General features: G+C 42.2%; 1 protein-coding gene across 3 annotated transcripts in view; it reads right to left on the bottom strand.

The window, feature by feature from the left end:
- Positions 1 to 21,349, bottom strand: part of L3MBTL1 (L3MBTL histone methyl-lysine binding protein 1) — a 74,792-nt gene extending 53,443 nt beyond the window's left edge. For all 3 annotated transcript variants that reach the window (XM_029614327.1, XM_029614325.1, XM_029614326.1), the window contains exons 1-3: positions 21,129 to 21,349; positions 16,712 to 16,874; positions 792 to 1,006 (exon numbers count right to left, since the gene is read on the bottom strand). In XM_029614327.1, the coding sequence (XP_029470187.1) occupies positions 792 to 1,006; positions 16,712 to 16,847 (351 nt within the window). In that variant the 5' untranslated portion in view covers positions 16,848 to 16,874; positions 21,129 to 21,349. The remainder of the gene's footprint in view (positions 1 to 791; positions 1,007 to 16,711; positions 16,875 to 21,128) is intronic.
- Positions 21,350 to 25,359: the final 4,010 nt, after the last annotated feature.

Below are 25,359 nucleotides of genomic sequence, written 5' to 3'. Positions count from 1 at the left end.
AAACCCAGCTCACAGGCACCGGGCTTGAATCGTTTAAATCTCCATAAAAGAAGAATTTACATATTTAGTATTAAACAATGCACTCTGTCTTGTTTGCATAGACTGGGACCAGTGGTACCTTAATGTACATAAATTGCTCCTGCCATTATGAAAGCCGTTCCTGAAAGAATCAAGCTCCCAGGACTACAACTGCTGCCACCAATCAAGCCCCATTATTGCTCAGAACGTTTTCTGTAACAAAACTGCCAGGCAAGGCAGCCTCAATACCAGGGGCACATCGAAACCGGGCTTCCTTCTCTACCTCCTTGTGTGGGAATTTAGAGAGGGGAGGGGTGGAAATCGGTGAAAAGAAAGCAGTGTGACACAAGAGGAAGAATTTTACACAGCCCTGGGTCAGAGCCACGCAGTGATGGAACCAAGGCCTACAAGCAATCCCAAGTCATTCGGGGGGAAAAAATAAATAAATGTAAAAAGACCAGGCAAAATCACTAGTTTACATACCGAGCCGCAATGCTAAAAATGGCAGATGTGCGCCCTGAAGCGCAGGAAAGGCCAGGCTCACAAAGCCGGTTCTCGGATCGGAACCTAAAACTCTTTCTTCCCAATTCCATGGGCCCCCTACTCCTGGACCTTTCTCTCTCAGACTCCCTCCGACAGTTTCCTGGGCAAAGCCTGGGGGGAACCTCCGGCGCAAAGCTTCAAGATTTCACCGCGTCTTTCTGCCCATTACAGAGCGATCAGCGAGGCAGCAACAAGCAGAGCCTTCATGCCGCGAGCATGCGGGTACTTACCCTCAAGTTGCTTCCGGGAAGCGTGGCCATGCCATCTTTCCATTCCAGCACCCGGACTGTGCTACATGCCTGCACCCCGCTAATCTGGGGGATGACGGTTGCTGTGACGGGCTCGCTCCCAGTGCCCCTCTCCGGCCCCGGCGTTCTCTGTGACTCACGGGGAAAGCGCTGAATTTCCACGGTGTTGGCTGGCAGATTTACAGCTGTAGCATTTCCTGAGAAATGGAATGATAATAATATTAAAAAAAAAAGACGCCCGTCACCTGAATATGGAAACCTTCAGCGGGCGATGCTGATGGGACTCCATTCTCTCTTTCCCCCACCCTCCGTTCTCCTTTTTGCGGACAGCGCTAGAATCAAAAGGAGTCACGCGCGTAAAAGTAGCAATTTTCAAAACCCCATTCACGCACCACATAAATCCTTTTGAAAATGACTTCCATGGTTGTCTGCGGGACTTTTCAGCACCATAATCTGCTCCAGAGGAAGCCCAAAAGATCCATCAGGCCTTCTCCATTAAGGGGTCCCAGTGGGTTATGGGGGCGATAAGAGCATTTCATTAAGGGGGTCCCACTGGGTTAATGGGGGTGAAGCTATTGTTGCATGCAGGTGGTAAGAGCATTTCAGTTGGGTGCTGGACAGCCAACATCACTGGGGGGGGGGGAGGGGGTGATGCAAGGAACTGTTAGGTGATGGGCTACCTATGCGGAGGACAATTTTCAAAGCCATTTACCTGGGCAAACAGTGATTTAGCCGGGTAAATTGGCCTGGCTTAAAATTGCCCTCCTCGGAGCAGCTAAGATGCACGGGGGGGTTCACAGCGCAGGCACTTTTAGCCGCAATAAAAAAAAAAAGGGACGGCCTAGGAATGCGTTTAGGTCAGGAGAGAAAAATACACACGCAGCTCTGAAGACGCCATGCCGTGCCCATACTTCCCCCCTCCCGCAACCCTCTCGCCCGCAGACAAATGAGGTGCAGACTCCACAGGGACATTTTTGCCCGCGCACTCCCCACATAAGCAAATGTTTTAAAAGAAAAACTTCAGGTCCGGAGGCAGAAAAACTGCTTGCGGATTTTGCACCTCAGGGGTATTACTTTCCCTTTCAGAAGTCTCAGCCGCTTATTATCACCCTGTGCTGTCACATGACGAGGGCCCCGTGTGAGAAGAGGGGAGCTCTGAGAGGGACAGAGCTGCAGTGGCCCCCAAGCCCTGTGCTTAGGGTATGAACTGACAGATTGCTGAGAGCATTGAAACTGCTCCCATTTAACTGGTTAACCGCTCTGCAAGCATCGTGATGTAGGGAACCCTGAATGAGGCATAATAAATAATAAAAGGTGTGCTGGGGCCCCAGAACAGGCATCTCTAATAACACTAATAAGGGCGCCTTTTAAAAACCCCTGACAGTGAGACCTTTAAGTGAAAATCACCAAAATGGTATGATCTGATGCAGGCTTGCTTAAACTATAAAGGGATAAACTTGGATGGGGTTTTTTTTTAGTGATCATTTTAAGTCATTTGTCCTGTTAAATGGGCCCAATCGATTTCACTGAATAAAGTAGTAAGATATTTGAGATTAAAATGATCGAACAATTTGAAGAAGATAAAGAGACATAATATCCCCTGGTTGATAATCTCACCCCATAAACTATGACTCCTGTCACTATAAACAAGACTTTTTCGATAATTCTTGCTTTTTACAATATTACTTTCCTTTTTTACCTCGTTGACCAATCTGTTCAAAATGCTACGAGTTATTGCAACAAGTTTTTTTTATCTGACTCAGTTACTGCTAAATGTTAAACGGTTAAATGTTAAACTGTTAAATGTTAAATTTCTACTGTCAAATGTATTTGGTTGTTGTACATGTAAACCGGGGTGAAGGCATTTAGCCATACCTCGGTATAAAAAAACCCTTTAAATAAAATAAAATAAATAAATAATAGAGACATCGGTTGTTTCACCCATTGCCAGAGGCAGTGGTCCTGTGGCTGTGAATTCTGCTATTTGTCTCCCACTGCCCTCTGCAAACACATCACCACCACCCTTATCACCACCACCACTACTCCTCCCACCCCCAATCCTTCCATAAACAAAGCAGTCAAGCAGCACTGTCTAAATTTTCAAGAAAGCTCATCACCCAGTAAAAAAAAAAAAAGTGTTGCTAGCTGCAGTTTTTATGGGTTATCATAAAGCTTGGGGCTAACTGCACAGTTACTACCTTAAGAAGCTTGTTGTGCAGGCTGGATGAATCAGTTGGTTCTTTTCTGCCGTCATTTCTGGGTCTCTGTGTTTCTACTTTACAACTCTTTACAGCTTTGAAAACACAAACCACCACTGTAATGAACCTGAGGCGAACCAGCCACAATGGTATTAAGTAATTGAAAGCTCCCACCCAGAGACGTACCTAAAGAACTTGGTACCCAGACACATCAAATAACACCCGATAATTAAAATAAGCATTTTAAAAATCTCCCTCGCTCCATATCTATCATCCTAAGATTGTTGTAGACTGGGGGCACACATGCACACACATGATATGCACCCTCTCTCTCACACACACCCACACGTTTGGTGAGAGATGGAGGGAGTGTGTGTGTGTGAGAAAGATAGAGGAAGCGTGTGTAAAACATGCTTCTATCTCTCACCAACACACATGCTTCTTCTCTGTCTCACACACACACACACACACATATGCAGACAAAAACTGAACTGGAAACCACAGCAAGCCAGATTCTGTATGCAGTGCAATAATGGAAAAGCAGAACATCACTATTCCTCAAAACAATACAATCAAGAAATATAAATCAATCAGAATAGTAAAAGCATACTAGAAAATTATATATATCAAAACAGATGATGAATAGAATTACCAAACACTAATAAAATATTTCAAAATAACACACATCACACCTAATAATTAAAACTAACAAGGATAAAAAAAAAAATCTCTCGCTCTCCATACCTGGAAACTTTATATTTCTAGCCATCCTGGCATACTCTCTCACAGACACACACTCACACACACACAGGCCCACTTATATACATACACACACAGACACCCTCTCATACACACCCCCACACACCCTCTCATACACACCCCCACACACCCACACTCCCACACACACCACCCTCTCATACACACACACCCTCTCATACACAGGCATTCACTCTCACAGGGCTAATCTCTCGCACTCTCACACACATTTTCGACCTCTTCTTTGGCGGCTGGCTGCAGAGCAGGGCCTCATCATCTGCCGCTGGCTCCGGGGAAAGGCTGGCGGTACGGCAGGGCCTCATCTTTTGCCGCCGGCTCCGGGGAATGTCCAGTGGCACGGCAGGGTTTCTTCATCTGCCGCCCGCTCAGAGGAAATGTCGGCAGCACGGCCTCCTCTTCTGCTGCCGGCTCCAGGGAAAGGCCAGCGGCATCACAGGGCCTCACTTTTGCTGGCGGGGAGTAGGAACCCCACCAGCATGTAACTTATGTGCGTCACCGCAAGACCACAGCAATGGCACCCCTCCCCCTGTTAGCACCCGGGGCGGACTGCCCCCCTCAGTACGCCTCTGCTCCCACCTACAACTTATCTGTTGATCTCTGTTTCTATGGGAGACTGACAAACAGTAACAGGGATGCCGAAAAACATAACTTAAAAATCCAAAGATTTCATGTGGCACGTCATAAAAGATGTGGGGATAAGTTCGTGAGGAAACTCCTATGCGCCTCTGACCAAGTGCATAAAAATCAGATGCGTAGACTGGATGGACCATTTTGAGCTTTGGCAGGAGTTAATTTCTGAAAGTAAAATGTGTGGCTTAGCTTGGCCACACATTTTGCTTTCTGTATTGCCGTCTGAAATTATTGCCGTCTGAAATTAATTCCTGCCTTTGGCAGGAGTTAATTTCTGAAAGTAAAATGTGTGGCTTGGCCACATATTTTGCTTTCTGTATTGCCGGTGAATACCTAATAGGCTCATCAACATGCATTTGCATGTGATGAGCGCTATTAGTTTCGGGGGGGGGGGGGGTTGGCCGTGTGTTTTCCACGCGCTATTACCCTTTACTGTATAAGGGGTAATAATAGCGCATCAAAAACGCTTGTCCAAACGGGGGCTAATTGTGCGCTCAGCCGAGCGCACCGTTCTGTCTTGGCTTGAATGTGAGCACAGCAATAGAATAACTTCAGCTACTAGAAATATGAGTTTACTCCACTTCAAACCCAAGAGTTTAATTTTTAACGTAAGTTATCAGGGTAGGCACCTACAGCTGAATGGTATGCCAGTGCTGGGATCCTGACTTTGGTACACTTTTGAGTTGTAGGTGCTTGCACAGGAGAGCTTATACTTTGATGTGATTTGCCTTGCCCAATGCTGCAGTGCCGGGTTTCTTTTTTGAATTTTCATGCACAATGCTGAAATCCTGGATGACGAGTATTTCATCGCTACAAGTGAAAAGATGAGAACTATGCATACAGTTAAATGCGATATAGATCTTTAAAGAGAGAAATAATATTTTAATTGCAAATAAAAAAATGCTTAAAAAATAGATATATGGACAATCCCACATGCACCTGACTCCTATGACCAATGATTATAATTTTCCGGTACAAAAAATAAAGAGCATAAGACATAAGATTCCTTTATGCAGTCCCTGTACTGATCTATGATGGTCATGTAAGGACAAATAAAGATTGAGTAGATTATAGCACCATCACTGTTCTCATAGAGTAAAATCTTTCAAATAAATAATAAATAAAATGATACTTGCCAAATGGCATTGCATGCAAGATTGATGCTGTACATCCCAACTTTTGGGCATATTTTCACATTCAAGGCCATTTTGGCAACACATGCAAAGTAAAATGAAAGCAAAAACTCTCTGGGGCAGACTCCTACAGCTAGCTAGACAAAGAGTAAGCTCTTCTGGGAGAGCACCGACAATTGAACGGTATGCACTTTGTATGTGTGTACTGTTCAGCTGTTCAGGAAAAGCACGAAAACCTGTGACTGGAAATTTAACTCCTGGGTCTGAGGTAGCTAATGTTATCTATTGTTGTGCCCAGTTTGGCTCTCCAGGAAGGACTTACTGGTACATTTCTAGTATATGTTCCCTGGGGTGGACACCTAACAGCTGTAGAGCACACCAAAATCAGGGTGCAAGCACCAGAGTGCATACTGTTTGGCTGAAGGTGCCCGCCCCGAAGAGCCTGCATGTTTTTCAATTGTAGGTGCACACACAAGAGAGCTCACACTGGAAATGTAACTCCTTTGGTCTGAAGTGGAGTAAACTCAAATTACTGATGGCCAATGCTGTGCTATTGCTGTGCCCAGTGTGGTAGATATTCCCACACATGCACGTGACCACCAGAAATGTGAGTTAACTTTTACTCCACCTCAGACCTAGGAGTTAAATTTCCAGCACTGAATCAGCTGAAATAATTTCAATTGTCCCTGACACTCACTCCCCTCCACATACCCTATCTATATCACTAACCCTCCCCCCCCCCCCAACAGGGGGTAAGAGGGCTACAAAGTGGATAGTGCAAAGGGGTGAAAGAGAGAATGTACATTCACACACACACACACACACACACACATATATATACACACTCCCCACACCTCTCCTCAATGGACAGTGCCAATGTTCCATGCATTTCCAGTGTGTACTCTTCAGCTGTAGGTATTTGCCCCACTGTGCCAAGGCATGGCAAGGAAGATTAAAGTGTAAGCTCTCTGGGGTGGGGACATACAGCTGAACAGTATGCACTGGAATTGTGGCACAATGGCCTTGCCTGCAAGATTGCATCCTGACTTGGGCACATTCTTGCGTAACCCTTAGTGAGGTATTTAATCCCAAGGCCACACAAACCTACTTATTTATCTTCAGGGGCTGCTCTGGCTAATGCTCCTCCCATGGCCTGTACTCTCCATCCCAGAGGTGGATTCTTTTCATGGGGCGAAAGCTCTCGCTTATGACCCGGGCAGTGGAGTGTTATTCCCTGTGTGTGCTGACAGCTGCAGCATCCCAAGGGGAGAGATGCTGGGACAAACCAGGCAGGACAAGGCACCAGGTGTTAAATTATAAATTCAAATTAAAGTCCATTTCATATGCAGTTACATCTGATTTAGTACACAGCTAGGGGTGTCTCTCCTGGACAGGTATCCTTTACTAGAGCAATCTGGGCAGAGCTTCCCATGGTGATATTTAAGTGCACAAAAGCTCTCCCAGCGGCATACCAGGAATCCCAGTGGAGGGGGACTCTTTGAATTCAGAAAAACAGTCCTAGCTGGGTCTCCAGATCATTCCCAAATACCCAGCCCTGTGTCCTGGTTCCATATAGGTGATCCAGTCTTACTTCGTCTCCTTAGTTGTTTTAGAATGGTGACTCCTCGTGCAGAAAAGTCTTAGGATCGAGAACCTGCCATACCAGCCTGACTCCCAGTGAGAAGGGGGTGGCTACAAAAAAAAAAAATCCTTACAACAAAAGAGAAAATATGTCCTTAATCCAAAATCTTCCTTGACTGGTGTTTTACTGTCACAGGTGCCTGTCAAATTCAAATAGTGAATGGGCTCACTGGTCTTCAGCCCCTGTCCTCTGTGCCCGGCCAGTGAGGATGACCTTCCCCAAAGGAGCAAGGTTTAAACAGAGTCCCTTCTCAATATTAGATACCTTCAGGCCATCAAACATCTCTGGCTGCCGAGCCTGTCACAGGTGCTTGCCACATTCAGGGAGTGAATGGGCTCACTGGTCTTCAGTCCTGGAACTGGAGTCCCAAAAGGGGTCCAGCAAAATGTCTCGCTTACTGCAACTAAGAGCAGAGGGACCCTCTGGCAGGGAGTGCGCAGTATGGGTCATCTTCAAAAACGCAAAAGCCTGAGTGATGAGGCAGGGAGGCCTCTCCAGGAGGGAGAAGCCGGATATCTTTCCTGCTCTGTATTTAACCGAAAACTAACCACTAGCCACACCCCTGATGACAAAATGGTAGGGTTAAATAAGATTGAGGCATCCAACCACGGCCTTCCAGGCAGGAGGGACTGATGGGGGACAGATGGCTCATTGATAGTTTTGAAATATTTAGACTGGAACCTAGGGACATATAGTGGCGGACGGGAGGGTCCGACCACACTAGAACACAGGGATAAGCTCTCTTGAATGGGCAATTACCATTCACGCTCTTTAGTGCCCTGATCGGGATGCTCGACACCGAAGTGAATACTGTTCGGCTGTAGGTGCCTAACTCAGAGAGCTTACCCTTTGATTTCACTTGGCAGGCCTTCATGCAAGATTGTGCCCAAGTCAGGATGCACAGCACCATTCTTGCATGCAAGGCCATTTTAAGAAGAACAGAAGAACATAAGAAATTGCCATGCTGGGTCAGACCAAGAGTCCATCAAGCCCAGCATCCTGTCTCCAACAGAGGCCAAACCAGGCCACAAGAACCTGGCAATTATCAAAACACTAAGAAGATCCCATACTACTGATGCAATTAATAACAGTGGCTATTTCCTAAGTAAACTTGATTAAAAGCTGTTAATGGACTTCTCCTCCAAGAACTTATCCAAACCTTTTTTGAACCCAGCTACACTAACTGCACTAACCACATCCTCTGGCAACAAATTCCAGAGCTTTATTGTGCACCAAGTGAAAAAGAATTTTCTCCGATTAGTCTTAAATGTGCTACTTGCTAACTTCATGGAATGCCCCCTAGTCCTTCTATTATTCGAAAGTGTAAATAACCGAGTCACATCTACTCGTTCAAAACCTCGTTCCATCCCCTTTATCATTTTGGTTGTCCTTCTCTGTACCTTCTCTATCGCAACTATATCTTTTTTGAGATGCGGCGACCAGAATTGTACACAGTATTCAAGGTGCGGTCTCACCATGGAGTGACATAGAGGCATTATGACATTTTCCGTTTTATTAACCATTCCCTTCCTAATAATTCCTAACATTCTGTTTGCTTTTTTGACTGCTGCAGCACACTGAGCCGACGATTTTAAAGTATTATCCACTATGATGCCTAGATCTTTTTCCTGGGTGGTAGCTCCTAATATGGAACCTAACATCGTGTAACTACAGCAAGGGTTATTTTTCCCTATATGCAACACCTTGCACTTGTCCTCATTAAATTTCATCTGCCATTTGGATGCCCAATCTTCCAGTCTTGCAAGGTCTTCCTGTAATGTATCACAGTCTGCTTGTGATTTAACTACTCTGAATAATTTTGTATCATCCGCAAATTTAATTATGCGTAGTTACTTTCAAAATCTAAGGGTAAATTTTCATGGGTGTTTTATACAAGTTTTTCCAGACCTAGCAAAACATACTCAGGAGAGGAGGAAAGGGTTTCTTGCCTTACGGCAAGAGGCCCTATCAATGGGAGCATCGTTCCAACTGAAGTTTCCTTGCAAGTGTATACTGAAACTAAATAATGAAGTATATGTATATTTTTTGCCTGAGCATTTAAAGTTGTTTCTTGAATCCCAGAAACGAGCTCTTCAAACCTCCTCTCCGATATTAAGTCCCATAACCTAGGTATATAAAATAGGGGTAGGATGCATGAGATACTTTCAGACAATGTTATTTCTTTTTTGTTGTATTAGCTCCTAATTCTTAATTCTTCCATATCCAAATTTCAGCCTCTTAGTGGTCTAAGTTAGAAAGAATGATTACTAATGGATATGTATTATAATTTGTTGAAAAAATGTTTTCTTTATTTCTGTGCAAAGTTTATTGCTTTGTAAATTTATTGGAAATGCTAATAAAAAAAAAAAAAATTTCATCTGCCATTTGGATGCCCAATCTTCCAGTCTTGCAAGGTCCTCCTGTAATGTATCACAGTCTGCTTGTGATTTAACTACTCTGAACAATTTTGTATCATCCGCAAATTTGATAACCTCACTCGTCGTATTCCTTTCCAGATCATTTATAAATATATTGAAAAGACCGGTCCAAGTACAGATCCCTGAGGCACTCCACTGTTTACACTTTTCCACTGAGAAAATTGACCATTTAATCCTACTCTCTGTTTCCTGTCTTTTAGCCAGTTTGTAATCCCCGAAAGGACATCACCTCCTATCCCATGACTTTTTAGTTTTCAGAGAAGCCTCTCATGAGGAACTTTATCAAATGCCTTCTGAAAATCCAAGTACACTATATCTACCAGTTCACCTTTATCCACATGTTTATTAACCCCTTCAAAAAAATGAAGCAGATTTGTTAGGCAATCTTTCCTTCTTCCTTCAAGCACTTACCTCCTTACGCCCCTGTTTTTAAAGCACTTTTCTGCATTAGTGCAGATTTTTAGGTGAACTCACATTTTTAGCGTGTTTTGTCATTTAGCTTACTGCAACCCGCAATATCGCTGGTTTCTATCACGAGAGTTAACCAAAACCTGTGCTAAACCTGAACTCCTGTTCAAGCACAGGTTTCTCACATCATCCTCTGTGTTACTGTGTCATCTTGTTCCTCCTATCATTTAGCCTTGCAGTTTTGCATGTATGTTCTGAAAATCATCCGAGTTATTGATATCATGGGGAGGAATTTTGGAATCTAGCCCTGTTACCAAGGAAATCCAATAAGCTGACTTGTTACTGTATATATCTAACTAAACAAGTGAAAAAAAATGGATAGAACCTAAGATTCAACCAGACTAATAAGCAGTAGCATAGCTTTCAATTTCCAGATGAGGTCTTCCATACCATAGGTCAGCCAGGACTAGGGCTGAGCAGTGTTTACAGCTCCTAAGGGAGAGGAGGAGTCATGGTCATCATTAAAGAGGACACCTGGTAGCCAGATTTAGAGGCCATGGCATAGGGGTGCAGGAGAATCCATGGAGCATGACTGCAATGACCAGACCAGGAACAGTAGGCGGGAGAGTCTATTGAAACAGGAGAAACATTTCCCAGGTAGTAGAAAATGAAGGCTCATGGTGCCAGGATCCCAGCACTGGCTCTGACTGAGCTGGAAGAGATAGGAGGAACTAGCAGACCCAACTCCATTCTCTCCTCACTCCTCAAAATAAATAAATAGTAACACTGAAGAGACAGTATGTCGACCAATCAAACTGATCATAAAAAAAACTAAAGATAAAATAAAGGTTTACATTTAAAGATCTTCTGACAGTTTCTTCAGTTGGAGTGACACAGAAAAGTGTGTGTGCATATATTGGACACATGGTAACAGACACAGTGTGAAAATGGAGTGTGACTGTGGAGGACAGAGACCCTTCCTCATAAAAATGAAATAGGATTATTTGAGACAAAAAAAAAATCAGAATTAAGGAGCATTAACTAAGGAGTGACATATAATAGAGAGTAAGCTGAAGATGTCTTATAAGAACATAAACATAAGACTTGCCACACTGGGTCAGAGCAAAAGTCCATCAAGCCCAGTATCCTGTTTCCAGCAGTGGCCAATCTGGGTCACAAGTTCCTGGCAGGATCCTAAGGGGTAGATAGATTTCAAGCTGCTTATCCCAAGAATAAGCGGTGGATATCTGCAACTCCACCTTAATAATGATTAATGGACTTTTCCTCCAGGAACTTGTCCAAACCTATTTTAAACCCAGCTACACTAACAGCTTTCACCACATCCTCTGGCAAAAAATTCCAGAGCTTAATTATGCATTGAGTAAAAAAATATTTTCTCTTATTAGTTTTAAGAGCATCACCTAGTAACTTCATTGTGTGTGTCCCTTGTCCAGGAGTGGGCAATTCCAGTCCTCGAGGGCCTCAAACCAATCGGGTTTTTTAGGATATCCCTAATGAATTTGCATGAAATAGATACGCATACAACTGAGGCAGAGTGCATGCATGTATATTCTCTCATGTATATTCATTAGGGATATCCTGAAAACCTGACTGGTTTGTGGCCCTCGAGGACCAGAATTGCCCACCTCTGCCCTAGTCTTTGTATTTTTTGAAAATGTAAACAACTAATTAACATTTACTCTTTCCATTGCACTCATTATTTTATAGACCTCTATCATATATCATTCTAAAAATTGTTGTAACATTTTTTAAAGCTGTGTTTTGCTGAAATTGTCTGAGATCTGCTACATTATTTGAGGTTTTACAAAATATTGCTGATCTGATTTAGAGGCCTAGATTTTGGAGGCTTACAATGGTTCTCCACTGATTTTAATAGTCACCCATAGACTTGCATTACCTTTGCTTCCTAAAGAACATAAGAATATAAAAAATGTCACGCCAGGTCAGACTAAAAGGTCCATCATACCCAGCATCCTTTCTCCAACAGTGGCCAATCCAGGTCACAAGTATGTGACAAGGTCCCAAAGAATAGATCCAATCCTTGCTCACAACCAGGGATAAGCACTGGCTTTGTCCAAGTCTACCTAGCTAATGGTTTATGGACTTTTCCTCCGGGAACCTGTCTAAACCCATTTTAAACCCAGCTACATTAGCTGCTTTTACCACATCCTCTGGCAACAAATTCCACAGTCTAATTGTGCACTGTGTGAAAAAATACTTTCTCCAATATATTTTTAATTGCTTCATTGGACTCCATTGTTCTAAACAGACTTTGCCTTAATTATAGTACAGCTTTAGTTTTAATCTTTTAAAATATTTATTTAATTTATTAGTGAGCATAGTTAAGGGGATAGTGTGATCGGGAAAGATTTGTGGAAGACAAGGCAGTACCATCTGGGGATTTTTATTCATATGAAATAGAAGGCATCAGAAGAAATCTATATCTCCCCATTATCCTTAAGTAAAATTGATAATACACAGTCACATCAAAACATGACAACTCAAATTTATCATTCATTTGAGTGATCAGAGTCATCTAGAAAATTCAGCTGAGACAGATTCAATATATCACACAAGTACTCCATCACAGAATATCATACTCTAATCCCCACTAAAGATGTGGAATATTCTAGATGTGTTTTAATAGAACATGTACATCCATTACATTTTTTCCTTATCCTCCCATTACTTTTGAATGCTGAATGCACTCTGATTTTTAAGAATAACGACAACTGACAGAGAACGCTGTTTGATTTAATATCTCTGCATCAGATAATTTCTAAGAAGAATGTTAAAATAAAGAGATGCAAGCTGTAGAAATATTGTGGATATTTATTCCTTCTTATACCAATCACCCTGATGCAAGCGCATTATGCTGAAACTCAGGCTGTATTGGTTGTCCTGTGGGATAGACTGTTTGTGAGAGTTCATTCTGTAACATCGCACAGAGGTTATCTAGCAGACATGTGGATGAATTACGCCAACACTCAGAACAAACTTATGCGCATGTTGGCTGTGAAAATTATTCAGGCACAACTATTCACACGCTGCATGCATGCATTTTTAAATCAAAATGTATGTGCGCACAACCCAAACCTGCCCAACCTTGTTCCACTAGAATGCCTGTGCGTGTGAAAGTCAGAGCACACGGCGTGGTGTGTAATTTGATATTTGTAAAGAAAGCACCACTGAACACACAGAAGTACCTTTGAAATGTACCCTCTCTATGATCATTCAAGAAATATATTGCATTTTTTAATTTTTTTGAAATATTTTTGAAATACTTGGGGGCCTCAGTCTTGGTAGAGGTTTTTCACCAGTGGTTCTTTTTATTTTCGCTCAGGTAATTTCCTCCTATTTGGGTTTCCCACTCAGTCAGAACTGGCATCTATTGGCCTACACTGACGTGAGCCTTCATTCGCAACCACCTGAGATTTTTTTTCCCCTATTTTTATATATCTTGACTAGCTTGTAAGCTTTAAGGAGTAGGGCCTGTCCACTTTATATCTGTACAGTGCTGAGTCCATTCTGGTATGCGCTATACAAATGATAATAACAATAGCCCCCTCCCAACTCAGCCCAGTCATCACATCTTTGACTAAGGGCCACAAATTGCAGCTCCCTCTAGAACCTGGCTAACATGGACCCTACCTCTGGCCTCTAGGTGTCACTGATGTGCAACGATTGGGGCTTTCTTCCCCTGGGGGGGGGGGGGGGGGGGTGTTTGCTGTGAATACCGCCCAGCCCTGGCTGGCCAATGGAGCAGAAGCCCAGCCTGAGAATCAAATGCACGTCTTCTGCATGGCAAAGTGCAGCACTTGCTACATGAGCTCCCATGCAAGCCCCACCTGTGCATGACCTAATTGACATCTGAAAGGAAAAGTACGAGGAAGGCGATTCCTTGTACCCCCCCCCCCCCCCCTGCAGCTTGAATCTTTAGCTAGAAAGCTGAATGGGTGGTATGATCTGAGATTAACCTCAAAAAAATATTTTTCATCTCGTTTACATACCTCGTCTAGCATCTAAAAACAGAGCTCAATTGTTTTGCCTGGAACTTCTCAAGTTTACTGATTAAGGCTGATCTGTTTTCATTGTCTCCTGAAATCGCTCTTGGCTCTGCTTCACAAAAAGCGTCTGCTGTCCCTTAGGGTGTTGTTAGTGACAGATTCACTTTCAAGAGATCGGTAGGACTTCAGGAGTCTACAGCATTGCTAACCAAACTCCATTTTGTCATGAGATTATCACCCAGTCCTGGTTTTCTAACATCTGTCCGAGTTCAAAAATATATACCCTTCTAACCTGGGATGGGAAGTGGTACAGCAGAACAGGAATAATATCCCTCAAAGTGATTTGACTGGCAACACCAGTAGAACCTATCTTAAGACTTTTTACATAATGCACTATATTTCTGTTAATGTATATTAAGTATTTTATTTGTATGATTTTAATTTGCTGCATGTAACTTTGTGTATATTTTAACTTATGTATGTTTAATTTGTAATCCGCCTAGACGGATAGATCCCTACCCCATTGTGCAGTATATAAAATTTTTAAATAAATAAATAGAATAGAATAGAAGAACTGTGCACAATATAACAAGAATTGCTCAACTCAGAAGATTATTTCTTTGCTCAGAAGGCAACTCCTATTGTTCATTTTCATGATTTCCTCTTCTCTACAGCAATTAATGCCAGGGTTGGATTTCCCATAAGGCCAACCTAGGCCATGGCCTAGGGCGCAGCAGTCAGGGGGAGTCGTATATACAGCAGAAATAACAATCAAACATTTACATATCTTTCAGTGTTATTTTGAAAAGGCCATATAACATGCTGTTTTTTAAATTTACATCCATATACTTTAAATAAATTGAGCGGTACATTTACATTGCCCATCTCTACAGTTTGTGCTGTCTTGCTCAGTCACAGGCAAAAAGCATTTGCTATTTCTCTCTCACACATTCAGCGTAAACCAGTGTTAAAGGAAAATTCCAGATTTGGCATTACAATAGTGATTCATTACGCTCATATCGCTTGTCTTCTACACATCTACTGATAATAGGTACGTAAAATATATCGTTACTACTTTTATATACTGTTTTGTTAACTCGGGGCTGAAAGCCATAAGCAGAAAAAGTTGACGGAGGTGTTTGCCAAATTATAAGGGGGCTGCGATTTTTATTATAAAACATGTAACAGACACAACTTATGGCTGTTTATGCAGCATCATTTAATGTGACACAAAATGCAAAACATTTCAATAAAATTCTATAATGTCAGATGAGAATCGATGTAAATCTTCTGCATTTTATGTCAATTTTATTCGCTGTTTTTTGTATCGCATACGCCATCTGGGTGAATAATTTGAACTAACCAAAGAAGTAATCGTCATACCTCGTATGGGTTATATAGGCAGATGCCTGCATTTTGCGGGCTGGCCCGACCCGAACCCGCGGGCCAGGTCGGGTTGGGTCGGACAGAAGAACTTCCGCGGGGCGATGCAGATCCCGCGGGCTGAAAAAACTTTTTACTGGTTTTGGTCTGTTTTATTTTGCTTCTGGGTTCACTCGTCGCAAGTTTAAATACTTTTCGAATAACTGGCAGGGATTACATATTAAATTGAAAATTATAAATCAACTTTTGAGGGGGAGGGGGCGCAGAATTGTGCTTTGGCCTAGGGCGTGCAAATGTGTAAATCCGGCCCTGATTAATGCACCAAAGCCACAGGGTCGCCAGCGCACTCTCGCTCTCTCTCTCTCTGTGTTTCCCTGTAGCTCACCTTCAGCTCTATGCACTGACACATTAGCATATGCAATACATTTGGTGTTTTTGGACACTGAGACAGTCACCCTACTGTTACTCTTTCCATGCTCCTGGAAATCTCTCAAAATCTCTGTGAGATCTCAAACAGAGGCTATGGATTTTTTTTATTTTATTTTATGCTTTGTAGATGATAGTTCGTTGACATAAAGATGGCTGGAGAACGGAAATTATTATGCAATGAGAGAGGGGTGTAATTTCTTAACATCCCACATAATATAACCAGCCAATATGCGTATCAGTTAAACCAATTTTCAAAATGTGCATACGCCTGCTTTGAAAATTACCCCCTCAAATATACTGCACACAATTACACCTGCTACAATGGCCACACAAATTTCCCGTGAAAATTTCCACACATACTTTTTAAAATCCAAAAGTACGCATAAGTGCAAACCCCTCCAGGAACGCCTCCACTCAGTCCAGGTAAACTAACATGAACAGGACATCTGCCTTTGACAGTAAATAATATGAATTATATGAGATCTACTGAAACCAATATATAGACCTTTTGTATATTTAAGTTGTATTTAATTTTATATTGCATTGTTGTTTGTTTAAATACTATGTAGGTTTTAAAATGTTAACCACCCTGATCATGTTTGGAAAGATTGTAAATAAATACTTGCAGATAAATAAATGCCTACGTTTACCTGTTTATTGGGTGGGCAATTCTTTAAAACCTCATATCTGCTGGCAAAACACTGTTTTACCCATGGAAATGCATTTCAAAATTGCCCTCCCTACTGCTATGCACTGTTCTCCAACCTCATGTAATTACAGCCCTTATCCTGTGACTTTAAAATTCATACTGCCCCCCCAGCAAGCATGCACCATACCTGGAATGATGAAGGCCGTTGCCGGGACATGTGTGTTCTGCGCTGGACCTTCACTGGTTACCAACTGTGCAGTGGCTTCAGGGGTACAGCTCCCCTTTGAGGTCTTAAGTACCTCCATTTCCACTCTGCTCTCCATGACCTTCTGCAGGTGGTCAGCAGAATTCTGAGAACCAAGAAGACCAGGAAGATAAGAATTTAGAAACTCTCTGATCTCCATGGATGGGTGAGGGGCAGGTTGAAGAGGTTCCAACTCGGTCTGGATGATATAAGCTTGAGAGATGGAGAAGATAATATGCGTTGGGGAAGGGGAGAGGAAGGTGCGACAGATGAGGGATGGCTGGAATGACCATCGCCATCGTATGCAATGCATGCATACAATCTTACAAATTGGTGATTACTAGAGCAAAAGCAATGTTTACCAGTTATTTTGTTCTGGAGTGAAGAAGATGGTTAGCATGCTATTCTGACAATGCTGTGGAGTAGGGATTCCTTATATTACCAAGGAAAAAAGATGCAAGAATCTCTCAGGGTCCGCATTTTTTATTGAGAATCATGATCTTCCTATAGGAAAGCTGGGTAGGGAACCAGCAGCTGACATTACACTGTGGGATTTTCAATGTATTTGTTGCAGTGATTACAAGAATGGGCTGAGAACCATGGAAACCAGGACACAATTCCCAATCCCCCCACTGGCATTCCTTGCAACCTTGGGGAGGTCACTTTATCTCCCCTTGCCCTCAGAAATCCCACTTAGGTTGGAAGCTCTTTGGGGAAGGGACTTATTGTACCCAAACACTAATAATGCTGTAAATGGTCTTGAGCATTATTGGAAAGATGGGCTAAAAATCCTAAATATTACATAGTTTTTTAAATGTTTGCTTGTTTTGTTTTGGTTTTTTTTTTAATGCCAATGTATAAAAATCTAGATATGCCCAGCAAGTGATAAAACACCCTATTGATTGATCAATGGGGTCACTTTCTGTATTGCTACAGTCAAAACTTAAGTGAAGTTGATCCCAGCTGTAGAACATGTTTAAGGAATAAGGAGCATTGTAAGAGCTACACTTTATCTGTAGGGCCATAAAGAGGCAGTCTTCTCGTTGGCAATGGCCACAATGGCCAATCCTTCATAGCGATAATGTAGAGCTGATCCCAGCTGATGTCCGTGAACAGTGCAATTTAATTTCATTACACAATGTTCTCTCCAGTAACTCCTGGGCAACTCAGATGAAATAAAATATAATTACTATGGGGTAGAGGTCCTTTAATCACACACAATCATCTTTCGTTATGCTCTGAAGTGAATGTGATCATTAAAGGTTGAGAGTATGGTCTCTACATGGAAAACGTCCACTATTAATGTGATTTATTAAAACTTTTAATGGGATGCATAAAAACCCAGGGAGGAAAGGTCAGTTGTTTGCTTGTAAATGTTTGGGTTTTAAGCTCTGAAGATCTTATTGTTTGTTAGGTTTTGTGATTTCTTTGCAGGGCTGGGTCAGTTTATTTTATTTTATTTCTGAGGGAAGGGCTTGGCAAAGGATTATTAGATTTTATTGTTATCCTTTAAAGGTGTTTTGGTGTATGTTTGCCCGACCAAATAGCAGAAACAACAGTAATTCCATTGGAAGGTGCTGCATAGAAAGGCATTAGGGGTGGGTTGGTTATGAGGAAGGACTAGGCTATATAACAAGCCCATTTTCTCCTAGCAAGAGTCTCTGTGCAGGAGGTGTAGGAGTGCTGAGAGCAGGGAAGTTTATTTAGACCCAACCAAACTCCAGCAGCAGGACAGAAAAATGAAGCCACATAAAGGGAAAGAGAATTTACATTTAACCAAGAACATATGCATTAATTTTCTCTCTTCGCCTTCTCTGTAAAGGTTTGTGTAACTAATACAAGGTGGAATGCCATTATTATTTACCAATGTCTTGCCTACAATGATATGAATATTTAAAGGTAAATCTTAAATCAAACCCTTTGCTTTATTAAACTTTCCTCAATTACACACACACACACACATATACATCAGAGGAGCAGTTCATTAGAAATGATTGTTACCAATATATTTCTGATAAGGGCAGGCTCCTTGATTTTTAAAGTGAGAAAACAAAATGGATATTCTCCCATTTGTCAGGATTAACTCACATAGATTATTCCCTGTGTACGCTGGTCTAATGTGCAACTAGAAGCTCAAATCGAAATGCTTGTGTTCCCTCGTGCACGCATTCATTCTTACATTTGCGGCTGATGCAAACTCCCAAAGTCAAAACATATTCAGTAAGTATTTACTAAAGAGACTACTTAGGACCTTGCAAGAAAACCAGCATCAGCCCACGCTGTAATCATGAACAACAGTAGAAACAAAGCTCTGCCATCACATTAGGACTGTTTGGCGGGGTTTAAGACGTAAAGGTAACACTGGAATGCCAACCAGTTAAACAACTTGGAGGCGGCCATTTTGTTTGCCGGTGACGTCCCCAGCGAGGTGCATTACCGTTCCCTTGGCAGTAAGCCCACCAGCAGCGCTCTCCTCACGTTAGTTCTCCCATTGTGCTGGGTACACCTGCAGCACTAGGGGGGGGGGGGGGGCTGACTCAACGGGCTTGTGCTGACGTCAGTATTCATCCAAGTTTCGCTCTGCTTGCAAAGATTGGTCCAGCTTGATCCAATTAAAAGATCCTCAAACTTCAAATACTGATGCAAAACTGGATCAATTTTTGCCCTAGAGGAAAGCTTTGATTAATTTCTCGGCCGGGGGGGGAGGGCGTTTGATCGATGTCATCACTGGTAAACAAAAATGTTTTCCTTCAGGCTAATTGGATTATATATTAAAGTATTATAGAAAACTAAGTACATGGGAAATACTTCTGTTGGATTACATATCTATGGTAATATTGCCTTCCACAGCTCACATGTCTTGACTATGGCCTCAGGTGATGAGATTCCTACTTGTCTACACAGGGCATAGGATTTCTGGCAAAAAACCAACAACCCCAAAAAAAACCTGGAAGAGAGGCCAGCGAGAACATGTAAGGAGGCAAGTGATACTTGCTTCAAATGTTGATAACATATTTGTGCCTTTCTGAGATTTTGTTCTAAATTTCCAGTAAACAAAGTGCATAGAATTTTCTATTTCTTTATACAAAATACTATAAATGTATAATAAGCGCAAGCTCGATATTTGCAACCTGCTACCTACCAGTCTTGCCTGAATATTTTCAAGAGATCAAAAACATCATATTTACACCAACCCATAACATTTATCATTGCAAGAACACAAATGTCCACCAAAACCCAACTCCATAGATCAGTACAACGTTCCCTGATCACAAAATATTTTGCAGTGTTACCTGCATTTTTCTTTTGGGGTATGAAACGCAAGTTTAAGGCGCAAAAAGAATACACAAAAGGCATAAAGCAGCAGGTGGGGGACACTTCCTGGATGGGATTCTGAAACCAAAAAGTATGAAAACCCCTCCTCCTGCCAAAATTCTTTTCAAAAGCCTTTTATCACATCACCGTTATTTCTTTGCAAAAAACATTGATGGCACCATCAAAACTTGGATACTTACTTGCATGGCAGACACCCCAAGGATGCCACACTCTCGGGTGAAGGAAAATGCACCTGGCGCGCAGACTGCTTTTAGTTTCAGAATACCTGCTCGTCAGACTTGTTTTTTTGTTTTTTTTTCTGAGCAATTTTGTTTCATTGTTAACAACGTAAATATACACTTTCAATGAGTATAATGCCCATGCTTGCCTTATCTGAATGTGCTCGTTCCTTTATGCATGGCTATAAGCGCCTCACAGGAGGCTGCTGATAGCCATTAATTCGAGGTAGAGAGCAGAGGGGGGGGTAGAAAGGATTTACTTTTGAAAAAAAAAAGAAAGAAAACATCAAATGGCGGAATTCTTTCTTTATTCAGTTATAGGAATTTAAAAAAATGACATTAAAATTGTATAGGGAAACAAGCAGAAAGTTTACAAAATAACCAATTTCTGTCTCTTAGAAAATGTAAAAACTGCCATTCCCCAGCATTGTTTCATTTAAAAAGAACTCACTCCTTTGATTGTGGGCTTACTGCACATTTAAACAAACCAAATTTAGTAAAAAAAAAAAAAGAAGAAGAAAAACGTCGGCAAGGTCACCGACTTTCCTCATCTCTCTCCCCCTCCCCCCCTAAATCTGCTTCGATTCCTCGTTTCTCACAATCATCTTCATTTTTTTTTTTTTCAGTGGAAAATTCAACATGATATGACATCTTACTTTGGGAAATAAGGGAAGGGTCGTATTTACAAGCAATGCAAGGCATGCAAAGCAGAGCAAAGGTCAGGGAAGCCCGGCACGGGGCTCTTTCAGCTCGCATTTGGATGATTTAAAGAGGTTTATAAATTACTTTCTTATCTGATTCCTTACCTACAATAATCAGCCTGTGGTCACTGAATGCTGAGCCTGCGGGTTCTCAGGCTCGCCGCGCGCCTGCGCGGAAAGGGGGGCGGGCCGCTTTCCCTGCAGAAATGTATTTGCCAAGAAATCGACGAGCAAAGCAGAGTTAATAGAGACAGAAAGCGTGCGGGGAGGGGGAGCGGGGGGCGAGGGAGAGCAGAATTATTATACATGTTACAGCAGCCCTTTTATTAGAAATCAAACCACCCATTATTAACAGATGTCAGGATGATGTGCACTGCCAGATCGGGAGTTGCACAACGCGATTTTTTTTTTATCTCCCCCCCCTACCAATGGTCCTCGTACATCCATTGCTTCCCAAGGCTTTGGGGAGGGGGAGTTGTACATGAAATGATACATTGGTTACTCTTTGACCAAATGCAATTTGTTATGTTTAATGGAATCGGCCGCGTTCAGACCTATCCTGTTGATTGACAGGCAGCATGTCTGTGTAGGGCTTGTAGCCGGAGCAGTGCTGCACATGGCGCGAGCCATACAGTGGTTGCCTACGTGGCATGCATGATAAAGACACGAAAAATTCTTATTGTCCTTACTGTAGGGGGGGCGGTATTTAATTTATGGCTGCCGCCGGATCGCTGCGTCTTTTGCTAGAACTATAACACCTGTCCTCCAGTGCCATCCATCCATCCATTCATTTTTTTTTGCATCGGCATTTGTATAATGGCGCTGAAAAAAAAAACCAAAAAAACGCAGCACTGATAGAAGGACAAATTAAATGATTACTGTATCATGTAAAATATAAACAGTTTCAAACTTCTACTTGGCATCGCAAGATGAAACAGACGGGAAAAAAAAAATGCGTGTACTTGAACCTTGGACTTCGTATTTATAATCCTGCTCCTGAGCTTCTCAGACAAAAGAAAAAATAGGCAGTCTAGTGAGGAACAAAGAATGTAAAACAACTAATACTGGCGTTATCATAGCGACTGGGGGTATGGAATAAGGCAGTCAGATGTGGAAATACTGGTGCACTAAAAATAGCAAACCCCCCCCCCCCAAAAAAAAAAATAGACCAAAAACGTGTCAGTGTACTGTAGTAACCAGGCTGGTTTATTATTTGCAGGTTTCCTTCAAGAAAGCGGTGGAGCATGAGAAGATGTAATGCATATTTTAACTAAGAATCCTTTTGCCTGTAATGGGATTTCATAATTCTCCTCTTGCTCAACCCTTATACAGATTATATGTACTATTCACTATTCCCTGTTCATTCTCCAGGTCAGCTTCATCTCTTTCTCCTCCTGCACTTGAGCCCTGCTAAAGTTTCCGTTCATAAAGCATTCACTAGGTTGGGCTGGCTAAACATTCCCCACCTTATTTATTGCATTTAAGATTTCTTATAGGCCATATCTAACTCTGGCTGGAGTAATGTGAGCCTTTTGTCCTGCAGGAGGCAGCAGGTGTGAGCACTACAGGGCAATGGAGGCCCAGAGCAAGCAAGCAGCACAGGGACTGGCCCCCAGGCCCGCTCTCTGCCGCCTCCGTGGAAGCACTGATGAGGAGTCAGTGGCCCCCAGGCCCGCTCTCTGCCGCCTCCGTGGAAGCACTGATGAGGAGTCAGTGGCCCCCAGGCCCGCTCTCTGCCGTCTCCGTGGAAGCACTGATGAGGAGCCAGTGAAGCTCTTGCACATGTCCAGCTTGCTTATTGATGCTAACCATGTTGCCCCCGTAATAAAGGCACTTCTGGTAGGATTTGGTTTAATTTTGTCAAATGATAACCCATGCCTCGTTGACATGGCACGCAAAGAGTCCCACTTTACTATGGCAGGGTTGTTATATTTCATTGTCACTAAATCAGATGAATGCTAAATGCCTTTCTGAAACCTCCTGTCGAGAATGTAAGCTCCATGAAACTGGAACCATCTTGTGGTAACTGGATAGTGTTTGGTACGTCTAGCTGCACTATGCGAGTGAGAAATAGTAGTAGTAATAACAGTTTTTGGGGTAATATGGGCCAGGGAACCCAGGGAATGGGAGAGTGAGAGAGGGAGGGAGTGCATAGGGTACATTCAGGTCTTTCGGTTACCACCGGAAAGCACCAAAGCCCCCTTTCAAGTGGAAAATAAACGACTGCCTTTTGACAGCAGCTGACGTGGATGCCCTAAGTGCATATTTATGATCTCACATGTGAATTTTGAGAGAGAAGCCTTTGTCTCAAATATTTAACCTTAATAACTTGGCTTTAAAATGCATTTGTTTCCCTCCTAAATGTTGAGTAATATAGGGCACCGTACATCTTTTTTTTTTTTTTTTTTTTTGACCCATCACAATTATTTTTTCTTTTTGGATCAGGGCCCTAGCTGGTGAGGTGGGCCTGAATTTATACAAGTCACGCTAAATATGGAGTACGTTTTTGGGCCCCCTTCCTTTTACTTTTTCTAATAAAAGAGGGCCTCGCATGTTTTTCTTGCATTCACGGTTTTTTGTTTTTTTTATCGTTGGGCTTGATGACTACATGGATGTAATCATGGATTGCATTTTTAGATGGGGAATTTTGTGCCCATTGTGACGTTGTGGGGTTTGTTTTGTTTGTGGTTTTTTTTCAGTTTTGTCTGGATGGATGAATTTATGTGAAACGCAAAATAAAAAAATATAAACAAATTGCAGGGGGGAATGGGAAATGGATGAAAAGGCAAACTTGATATTGCACTGTGCCTGCACTTTTCCAATGGCCCTGTGCTTAGCGCCTAGAGCTATCCATGCTAAGAGCCTGAGTGCTTCTTTAATTTAGGTTATCAAGCTGTTACAGTGATTCCTGCTCCTTCTTTATTTGACAATGTGGTTATACTCCAAAATGCTATCATTATTCAACTGTTCAAAACAAAAAAAAAAAAGAGTGGTCTAGCCCATTGGGTTTATCCAGACAACTTTTTAGAGGTCCTTTGGCCCAGGTCAGGAGAAAGTGAATTCTCACTTGCCTCTTGTTTCTAAAACAGAACGGATAACCCACTTCAACTAGTTCCATTTCTGGATGTATAGGATGAGGGTGCTGAATGCTTCTTTTTTTTTTTTTTTTTTTTTTTTTTTAGAATTCAGTGGGAGTAGTGGGGTTAGCACAAAATAAAGGACTGTCCCTATTTATTAAAAAAAAAAAAAAGAAAGGGAGGGGGAAAAAGGTTCAGCTGGCATGGCTGAAAATTACACACCCAAATGGAAATTCAAAAGAATATTGTGCTGTATCAATAAAGTAGCATTCATTAAAAGCAGGAGGGGCAAAAGTACATAAATACATTTCAATAAGCCAAACATATCTGCTGTTAACTGAATGATGCTTACAAATTAAATACATTCTGGCTGATGGTCCATTATTTAGCAAATAGTGCATTCTGATTACTTGGGATAATTTGTTAATTTATGGATGCATAAACTGAAATCTAAGTAGGCTGGTTGCCATGACAATGCAATACGTTTGTTCTCCAGTGCAGCTGGAGTGCCATTTTAATCAGATTACGCAGGGAAGTGAGTGCACCATTTAGATTTTTGCATGACAAGGGCGTTAGCAGTGTCACGTCCAAGTTGTACAATCAGGCCCTATTCTCGCTTTGACCCACACAGGTTCACTGCATCTGCCACAACCGTCTCCAAAGGCATTCGCCTTTCTTTTGAGCCTACAGTACAATCAGGTGTTTTTATGCATCAGTGGATCTCAAATTACTTTTCGCCGCACTTCAAAATACCCCTGATGAGGAGGCAGGAATGACCTCTCTAGAACCACAAGGAAAAAAAAAAAAAAACAACAACAACAACCCAGAAAAGCAGGTTAATAACAACTCAGAATTAAATGACTTTTGCCATGTGCACCGCCAGTGACTGCCTGTCGGATGATAGCCTGTTCCATAATATGATAAAGTGCAATCAAGAACCGTAGCTACGACCTAATATAAAATCTGTTAGGGGAAACGGTGAACACAATAGAAACAGTGCGGTACAAACTCTGGCCCGCCCTGCCCCTTACAAGCTGTCATGTTTCTCTTCCTGAAACTGCGCTAGGAATTCCTACTTACACCTTGTATGGATGCCTCACACAATGTAATTTTCAGCAATCGGACACTTTAATGAACCTTATGTGGTTTTCAGCAACCGCGCACGAAAAGCTGTAAACTCATTAGCTAAGCGGGATACTTTTGTGATGTGGTGCTTATGTGGAAATCTGAGTGGTTAATGGCTCAAAATGGTCACGTTC

Source organism: Rhinatrema bivittatum, chromosome 8 (assembly GCF_901001135.1).
Source record: "Rhinatrema bivittatum chromosome 8, aRhiBiv1.1, whole genome shotgun sequence".
In the NCBI taxonomy this organism is placed as follows: domain Eukaryota; kingdom Metazoa; phylum Chordata; class Amphibia; order Gymnophiona; family Rhinatrematidae; genus Rhinatrema; species Rhinatrema bivittatum.
Note: the sequence above shows the minus strand (reverse complement) of the source record. Positions and strands in the feature narration are given on the sequence as shown.